Source organism: Mandrillus leucophaeus, unplaced genomic scaffold (genome assembly GCF_000951045.1).
Source record: "Mandrillus leucophaeus isolate KB7577 unplaced genomic scaffold, Mleu.le_1.0 Scaffold1305, whole genome shotgun sequence".
Lineage (NCBI taxonomy): Eukaryota > Metazoa > Chordata > Mammalia > Primates > Cercopithecidae > Mandrillus > Mandrillus leucophaeus.
Window position 1 is genome coordinate 260,206 of NW_012101261.1, and position 9,999 is coordinate 270,204.

Sequence of the window (9,999 nt, forward strand, 5' to 3'; positions counted from 1 at the left end):
TCTGCCAGAGCCAATTCCCAGCCGCCACTGCCTGGTGCTGGAGCCAGTGCCCAGCAGGCCTGTGGCTTCACATGCAATCACCACTTTGCATTTCTGTACCATTTCTGGTCCAGGGAGAGGTTTATTTTTAAGCCTGGAGATGTTTTTTTTGTTTTCCCTTTTAATATTTTATTTATCATCACTATGCCTCTGGAGCAAAGGGAGTACATCAAAGCATGAACTCTTTGTGTCACCATAACCAGAAGTTGATAATACCTCTATGACCTTTTAAAATAAGCACAGATCTTAGAATCATCTAATTGTAGATATTTGGAGCTAGAAGGTTTTTTAGAGATAATTAAGGCTAATGACCTTATTTCATAGGTGAGGGAATTGTGGTCTTAAGAAGTTAAGTGATTTACTGATGTTGCATAGCCAGTTGATGACAGAGCCAGACCAGAGTCTGTGGGTCCCCTCAATAGTTTTTAGTTTTTTTTCCATTATATCCACTAGCAAAGCTTTCTCTGTAAGATACATTTACATGTAACATCTTTCTTTTAATATAACTGGGAAAATACACTAGAATTTAAGCAATTAGAAAAATAACACCACATTTTAAACCAGATATAAAATGTTTTCTCTTATACAATACTGAGGTAAATGTAAGAATATAGTATTTACTGCATTGAGTCAAATATATTTTCATTAGAAGGCACAACGCCTTTGCCTCTGTAGGTTCCTGCTGCATTTGGTTTCCTTGACTTATAAAATTTATTAGGATGGGCCCATCAATAATGGCACTGATACTTCCAGCTACCTATAGCACTGGGCTTGAAAATGAACTGTGATGAATGCATATGACCAGCATTTGCAGTGATAGCCTATATTTCTGCTGTCATGTAGAAATGGCAGGTAGTTTAATTTGCCAAAAAAAAAAAAAAAAAAAAATCACTAAGTCAAATCAAGTATCCCTTATAATTAGGATTTCTGGACATTTTTAGCACATAAATTCAGAATCTGGTGTCTTTGTTAAAGCCTTTGGAACTGTTTTATTTTATTTCTAGATCTTTTAGCTGTGCCTAAGCATCCGTATGCTGCTATGGAGAACTGGGGACTAAGTATTTTTGTGGAACAAAGAATACTGCTGGATCCCAGTGTTTCATCTATTTCTTATTTGCTGGATGTCACCATGGTCATTGTTCATGAGATATGTCACCAGGTATGAGAAAAAGAATCAGGTGTAAGTATAATGTAAAAGCTATTGAGAATGATTTTGAATAGCTACATTAAGACCGAAATTATTATCCTCCCAAATAAATTTTAATTTTATATGGAGCACTGTGTAGTTCTTTCTGGAAGATATGTCATTTTTCTTCAATCATAGGATAAACAAAAACAAACACCCTGATCGTATTGAGTAAGCAACTGTCATTCCATTTAGTTGAGCAGTGAGATGGCACTGCCACCCAGCAGCCTCTTTGGAGCCCCTATCTAGTCAGTTATCAACCTTGCTGTATTTTCTTGTGATTATTAGTGTGTATATAGGGTAAGTGCAGTGATGGCTATGATTTATTGCATCGCTGCAAGATGCAGCTGAGTTTTGTGTACGTGTCAAAATTTGCTTTTGCTGAAATCAATTTGTTATTCCCCTTTTCCCACCACATAGACACTTAGAAAGTCTTTCACTAACTCAGCCGTGGACTCTTTGTTCTCAAATGATTGATATTTTTTGTCTTGGCATGTTTAGAAATTCATATGTAAATTAGCCAACTTTGTAGTGAAGCTAAGATAAAATTAATTTCATTTTGATTTTATGCATTTTCTCACAATGAATGGATGGCATTAGAGAGATTTCACAGTCCTTATTTGAATCTTAATTTTAGTGGGAAAAAGTCACTGAAAATAGATGTCCATGCCAACAGAACGTGATACCTGTCCTGGTTACTAGTATTTATGGATAGCTTTAAACTTATAACACCAGAAATCTCACTGTGATACAGTGTGATTTCAATAAATTATAAACCCCACAGCTTTTTAAAAGCTGAAAAAATGAAGAAAAGAGTGATGTGAAAAACACTGTCAGTGAAAAAAGGTAAACTGTTAAATGCTAATAAATGAATACTGTCTTAATGATGAAGTGATGCGGGCCAGAGGACTGTTTACATAAATGTCAGCTTTTTTTTTTTTTTGAGGCCGAGTCTCACTCTGCCACCCAGGTTGGAGTGCAATGGTGCAATCTTGGCTCACTGCAATCTTCGCCTTCCAGGTTCAAGTGATTCTCCTGCCTCAGCTTCCCAAGTAGCTGGACTACAGGTGCCTACCACCATGCCCAGCTAAATTTTTATATTTTTAGTAGGGATGGGGTTTCACCATCTTGGCCAGGCTGGTCTTGAACTTTTTGACTTCAGGTGATCCACCCACCTCAGCCTCCCAAAGTGCTGGGATTACAGACATGAGCCACCGTGCCTGGCCCCTAAATGTCAGTTTTTTGCACTGAACCTGTAAGATGTTTGTATCTGCCTTGTTGACCAGATCTCTGAGGTGTGTTTCTCACCCCAGGCTTAAGGGGATCCTTTGCGGAGATGTCTGGTGCTTCTAGTCTGTACTAAAGAGGATGGTTTTGACTGAATATCTTGTAATTATTTGAGACAAAAGCAGTTTGCTTTTTGAATGCTCCTATAAATGACAAGTTAGATATATAGTTCTGTTGAAGTGAAAGTGCACTGATAATGTATAATTGTTCGAAGAACTGGATTTCATTTGTTTCATATTCTAAGTTACTTTCTTGTTATAGCTTAGTATTTGTAGGGCACTTACTATGGAGTCATGAACCAGAAGCTAGGAGAAACACTTGAAATACTTTCCATTGTCATTAACCAATTAATTTCTATGTTACCTTTCCTGCCCACCAATTTGTAGTCACAATTCTGAAGATAGGATTTCAAGTTACAGGAGAAACATGCATTTTTTATTTAAAAAGTTATTAAAAGGTTAAACATTTACTTTGTGGTCCTCAACATACTGAGAGCTGATTTGATTTGTATTTCAATGAGAGATTCTGTTGAAGAATAGATACTTTACTGTTACTATTGAAACTGTCAGCCAAGGTTGTTAATGTGGCTGCTAAAGCCACACATGATCTGGTATTTGTCTGCCTTTCTGGACTCTTTCACACTTTCCTCCTCCTGGTCCACTATGTTCCAGCCGCAGAGGTCTTTCTTCTGTTTCTTAAATAGCTCATTCCTACGTAGAGTCTTCACATTAAGGGTTAATTACATGTCCCTGAAATTCTCCTTCCCAAGCCTTTCTCATGACTGGCTCTCCCTTATCATTGAAGTCTGAGCTCAAATGTCACCTGCTTAGAGAGAATGTTTTTGGTTTTACAATGTAAAGCAGTTCCTCCCTCATTCCTGTAGCACTTTGTTAGGATCTGCAATTGCGTTGTTCATTTGCTTATTTATTTTTTTATCGTCTACCTCCCCTCATACCCCGTGCCTCTACAATAAAATGTCAACTGCATGAGGAGGAACATTATATAACTTTTCTTCACTGAATCCTGTCTTTAGGCTAGCTCCTGGCATATAATGTATTTTGTGCTTTTTAATGAGAAAAGAATTTCCTTAACGTTTTCCTAAACTAAGCAAGTTTCAGAATAATACATCATTATCTAATCAAAATACCTTTTAAAATTACATTATTTTTCATAAAGGCATCTTAGAGAATTTTTTTTGGTCTAAATCCTTATTATAATAGAATCATGGAGAGTCAAGTGTGAGGGACCTCAAAAACCCTTAGTTTTATCAATCAGCAAATATCTTCTCTGAATTGCCTCTGCCACTAGAGGGTGATGCTTACATACCTCCTGTGATGAACTGCTCACTACCTTTCAAGGCAGAATGTTCCCATCTTTGGCCATCTCAGTCTGTTAGAGGGTTTTCTGCGTTTTCAGCAGACATTTACCCATGCTAATTTCCATTCATTAGTCTTGGTTTGTCACTTGTAGGGTCACAAGAAACAAGCCTTTCTTTTTCTACATAATAGGTCTTCACATATTTGAAGACAGCTCTCATCAGTTTTTCTCTCCTGAGCCCTTTCTTCTCCAAGTCAAATATTCTTTTGTGTTCATTGATTATTCTTTTTTGTTCCTCTCTGAAAGCATGTATAAAAAAACTAGTGTCACCCAAGTAGTCAAATAAATCAATACAGTTTTGCCACAATACAGTTTAAGATCACAAAATCAATTGGGGAATTAATTCCAGTTATAATAATCATAGTTTAATACATGTAATTTTAGATAAAATAGTTTGGGGATAGATTTTATTTTATTTGATGACCATTAATTTTGTTACTGCAGTGGTTTGGTGACCTCGTGACGCCTGTGTGGTGGGAAGACGTGTGGCTGAAGGAAGGGTTTGCTCACTACTTTGAATTTGTTGGTACAGACTACCTCTATCCTGGCTGGAACATGGTAAGTGTCCTTGAATTATTTGAAACTTTTAGTAAAAGGCTGATCTAGTGTTACATTAGGCTTATATCATCATTAGAAATGGCTAAAGGTACCAACTGATGCATGAAAATGTATCGATAAAATGTAATCAAAAATTTAAATGTTAGTATTCTTAGTCATCTTTTACTTATTAGGAACTATATAATCTGATTTGCTATTCATTAGCTTCAAAATGCCACAATTTACCTAAATAGAAATATTTTCAATTGTAGTATTTTATAGTAAAGGCAAATTGTCCTTTAAAATAAAGAAGTCAAGAGTAGTTAATAATATTTTAAATATACAGAATATATCAAACATAGAAAAATGAGGACTTGACATCTCATTGATGAGATAAAACACAAAAACCATCTAAAAGATATGATGTATTATTGTTGTAGATATATGTATTTTAGGATTAAATGACTTAATAAGAGGTCATTAATTTTATTTACGAAGAGTTATTCATATTATACCTATACTTTGGGAATGTCAGAACTTGAAGAAAGGTTTTTGTGCCTTAAGCTGTGCTATTATAGGGCATCTTAGAAGAAAAAGTAGAAGGAGGGTGTAGTTTTGCTATATGTCCTTTTATATCAGTTTTTCATTTTATATAAGCTTTCACTGATCAATAAGCGACAGTGTAATTATTAAATAGAACCCAGGATACATATATGTTGTTCTGAAATTAAAATTTTAAATTTATTTAAAGTGGTACTATTAAATTAAGTAAAAATTGCAATGTACCAATACTTATCAACTTCCAAAAGCTCAAATTTTATTTTTGACATAGCATAGGTGATTTTATATATATATATACACACACACACACACATATACACATACATACATATATACACATACATATATATACACACATATATATGTTCTTTTAAACCACTTTATTGACGCAAGATTGACATACAAAATGCTGTACATATTTAATGTATGCAACTTGATGAGTTTGGAGATAAGTGTACATTCATAACACAAATGGTCATCTTTTGTTTTATGCCATAAATGTATTCATCACCTCTAAAATTTTCTTCCTGTCTTCTTTACTTATTGTTTTTTGGTGGTAAGAACACAACATGAAATCTGCCCTTCAGCAAGTTTTCAGGTGTATGATACAGAATTATTAAATATACACATTATGCTATACAGTAGATCTCTAGGACTTACTCATCTTGTATTGACTGAAGCTTTGTACCCTTTGTCTAATACATCCTTGTTTCCTCCTCCCCCACGCCTCTGGCAACCACCGTTTTATTCTCTGCTTCTGTGAATTTGACTATTTTAAATTCCTTATACAAGTGGAATTATGTAGTATTTGTCTATTTTATCTCACTTGGCCTGATGTCCCAAGTTCACTCATGTTGTTACGAATGGCAGAATTTCTTCTTTTTTAAAGGCAGAATGGTATTCTCTTGCATGTATACACCACATTTTCTTTATCCATTCATCTGTCAGTGGATAGATTGCTTCCAAAAATATTTTATACTGCTCCCTTTTGATGTTCTAAAGTATTAACAGGCAGTTATCTACTTGTTTGTTATTGTTCCAAGTATAATTTGAAGAACACGCAAACCAAGGTAAAATATGAAAGCATCTGTAAGTCATCATATAACTTCTCCAACATAAATTTAACTGACTCCTGCTGAGAAAAAAAAATGAAATTACTTTAACAAAAATGTGAAGATAGTAATACCATATCAACGTGTTTCAATTATTTTCATGCAATTTTACCAATATTTTATGAAGGCAAAATAATTCAGTTGCACAAATGTATAAGATAAGTTTATTTGATTTATGTGCCTAGATATTTATAGATGTATAACATAATTTTAATATCTTAATTGAAGTGTTTTATTTTGGCATTCAAATTAACAATGCTTTAAATGACTTCGAAGAAAAATCAGCAATACAATGTCAAATTATTGAAAGTATTCTTTTAAAAATGTGTTATTTTAAAATGTAAATATTTACAGTTACTGAAACACTTCCAAAAGTATCTTTTGGTTTTTGATGACTTTCAACCAACTTTATTTAAATTTCTCATTTAATTTTTATTATGCTGTGGATTATTACTGATTTATAATTTTGTTATGTTTCAATATTAAAAGATGTCCTTATTACAAGTGACACGTTATGCATAGGTATTGCTTTTTTTAGCTCATTCAGATACTTGTGATAAAATTCTTTCTATTCACCATTATGAAAAATACATCTTAGATTTAAAAGTAGTCAACAGAATTTTAGATAGGGTGAAAACTGACAGCTTTTGATTGTTTTAGCATGGTAATATATCTTCAGTTTCAGTGTCCTCATTCCAAATTTTGTCTTTGAATGACTTTTAATATTTATTCATCATTTTATCAGTTACACTGTAAATATGGGAATTCTGGAAAATATTTTTTAGAGGTATTGAAAATGAACACAGAGTATAAATAAGACAATTGAGATTTTGTTCTTAATTGAACACAGACCATGCATTAGAAGTATAAAAACCTAGAGGTTAGTCAGATATAAGATTTGATTACTTCTAAATCCATATTTAATAATTAAGAAATGAAAACTAATGACAGAACAATTACACTGTCACAGAAAACTCATCCTATTAAAGTAAAAAATGAAACAATAAACTCCATCACATTTAATTACACAGTTAATAATGAGAAGAAACAAGTCTTATTATGATGGCCTTTTTTTTTTTTTTTTGAGAGAGAGTCTTACTTTGTGGCCCAGGCTGAAATGCAGTGGCCCCATCTTGGCTCAATGCAATCTCTGCCTCCCAGATTCAAGTGATTCTCGTACATCAACCTCCCAAGTAGCTGGGATTACAGGTGTGAGCCAACATGCCGGGCTAATTTTTGTATTTTTTGCAAAGACCAGGTTTCACCATATTGGCCAGGCTGCTCTCAAACTCCTGACCTTAGGTGATCCACCTACCACAGCCTGTCAAAGTGCTGGGATTACAGGTCATGATGTGTTTTTGTGTTTAGGTTATATAGATTTAAAAAACTTTCTGCTATTTGATTGCTTTTGCTTTTTAGTTTGTGAGATACCTCAATATAAATCCAGAAAACCTACAAGTAGAAACTCTATAGAGTTTCTGCCCCTCCATATGTAATTAATACCTTCTTTGCAAACAAAATTTTAAGAATAAGATAACCACATAAATAAGAGAGGATATTAAGTGCCTTGAAGGCTGTACCAGCACTAATTTTCATAATGGCATCAGCAAAAGAGGGAAAGAAATACTCAGAAGAATAAGAGTGACAGCTGCATCAGCAGTAACTCATACTATTGTGATATGCATAAAAGCTTTCCTGTAAGTGCATGGCTTAAGGTTCACTAGACCTAAGCCTGTAATAGAAAAACCAGGAATCAGGCTCATGTCAGGAGTAAAGAAATTCAGGAAGTTGACCTATTTTGCCATTAATCTCAAAAACAGTGCTTTTTTAGGCATCAAGGCTCAAACACTGAAAAACAATTTTATCTGCTAGAGAGATACTATGGCAATCTACCTTCCATGGACTAGCAATAAAGAAGCCCAGAATTACATAGTATTGTTAAAGAAGCTCTTGTTCTGACTTAGGCCAATATACTTCGCTTAACTGTTAGTAAAATCTTAGATTTTATGTGTGTGTGTTTTCGGAGCCAGTTTCTGATATAGAATTAAGGAATACTACATATAATAAAATTATCACAATAAGCATTTTGTGATAATTTTGTCCTCTAGCAAACAAATCAAGTTTACCATTTTGTAGATATGGGGTTTTACAGGGAGTATGACACAAGTCAGGGGGATAGATTGGAAATAAGAAGCTTGGATTCCAAGAAAGGCATTTCCCCTAACTCATCATTTGAAAAATGGGAGAATTATAGTGACTTAGTATGTCCACATAATTTTTTTTTGAAGACAAAATAACTTATGAGGTCTTTGAAATGTATGAACTGCTATACAAATGTGAGTAGGCATCATGGGCCTGGGAAAATAAATTCTCTATTAGAAAAGTACATCAATTTTACATAGAGATACTCTAACATTTCCAATCCTAGTAATCCATTTTGGCTTCTTAGGCTTATACCAATTATTTATACATACAAAATAAACTTGGTATCTAAATTCAGTCTCACCAAATAAATTCTTATCTATACTGGCAATGCGGACTATTCCATAGGAACGTAAGCCTTAGATAATGTTTCGTTCATCAAAGAGAAGTGTCAAGATCATTAGAAACAACCTCCTCAGCTTAGGGCTGAAGACACATTTCAAAGAGGATTCATGGCATGAATAGTCTTTTTGCCTGATGTTATTTTATCAAAGTTGGCTGTTAGTGACAACATTATTGGATGGATTAAGTTATAGTATGCCATTGACAGCAATCATATTAAATCTTATTGTGTTTCCTCAAAACAGATAAAAAGAAGAACTGACACAGCACAGTAACTGTTCTTTAACAACTCTTGATCATTTTAATTTGAAAAAAGTTTATGTTAAAATAATTTTACTACAGCAAAAAGTTGCTTGTTAAAATACTGCAATGGAGAACTCATTTTAAAGACCTGGTGCCGACGCAGGTCAACTCATATCCCCTGTGTATATTGCATAGGTTTCATTATAATTCGTGTGGTCTATATTCTAGGTGACTACTTCAGGTTCTGGAATGTAGCATTACAAGAAAGTGCTTCTATAATGAGAATCATTAAACATGAGCATATGTTCTTTCATTAAAGAACTTGGGAAGATAAAGAGCTTTACCCACCAAAAACATTAAGTTATACTTTGATAAAGTCAGCAGACTGGAATTTTTCTCCTAATTTTCGTAAGGACACATACCTGGGCATAAAGATTATTATTAATGCAACTAAAATTCAGTCTGCAAAATAACTCCTCTAAAGTAATAAACTAGAAGGTGATCCAATTGTTTTAATTTATTGATATTTTATACTGAAATGACTGATACCCAGTGAATGTGAGAAATTTAAAGGCTTCTTAGGGCTGAACCTAAGGACTTTTGGTCTTTTTGATTCTGTTCAGTTGCTTAAAAGTGACGTTTACATTGAGAGACCATAAGGAAAGTAGAAAGCGTGCCTGTTTGGGTCTCATGGAATCCCAGTCTTTGAAATGGACCTCTTTGCTGACTGCATTTTCCTTTCTCTGTTCCCTCCTGCCTTTTAAAGCTATTTTATTTTTACTCAACAGAAGTTGAGAAAATCATTGACTAACTGAAATATAGATGATTTGCTCTATAAGCAAACTTTTTTCCTTACTGAAAATATAAACTTCTTTTTAAAGAATAGAAACATCTTTTCAAAAAACCAGCTCCTGGATTCATTGATTTTTTGGAGGGTTTTTGTATCTCTATCTCCTTCAGTTTTGCTCTGATCTTAGTTATTTCTTGCCTTCTGCTAGCTTTTGAATGTGTTTGCTCTTGCTTCTCTAATTCTTTTAATTGTGATGTTAGGGTGTCAATTTTAGATCTTTCCTGCTTTCTCTTGTGGGCATTTAGTGCTATAAATTTCGCTCT

The 9,999-nt window shown here is 33.8% G+C and overlaps 1 protein-coding gene across 1 annotated transcript in view; it reads left to right on the forward strand.

Annotated features, from left to right (window-relative positions):
- The window catches only part of TRHDE (thyrotropin-releasing hormone degrading enzyme), a 455,449-nt gene that overhangs the window by 228,381 nt on the left and 217,069 nt on the right, over positions 1–9,999 (forward strand). The window contains exons 5-6 of the mRNA XM_011972836.1: positions 1,044–1,198; positions 4,334–4,447. Coding sequence (XP_011828226.1) covers positions 1,044–1,198; positions 4,334–4,447 — 269 coding nt within the window. The remainder of the gene's footprint in view (positions 1–1,043; positions 1,199–4,333; positions 4,448–9,999) is intronic.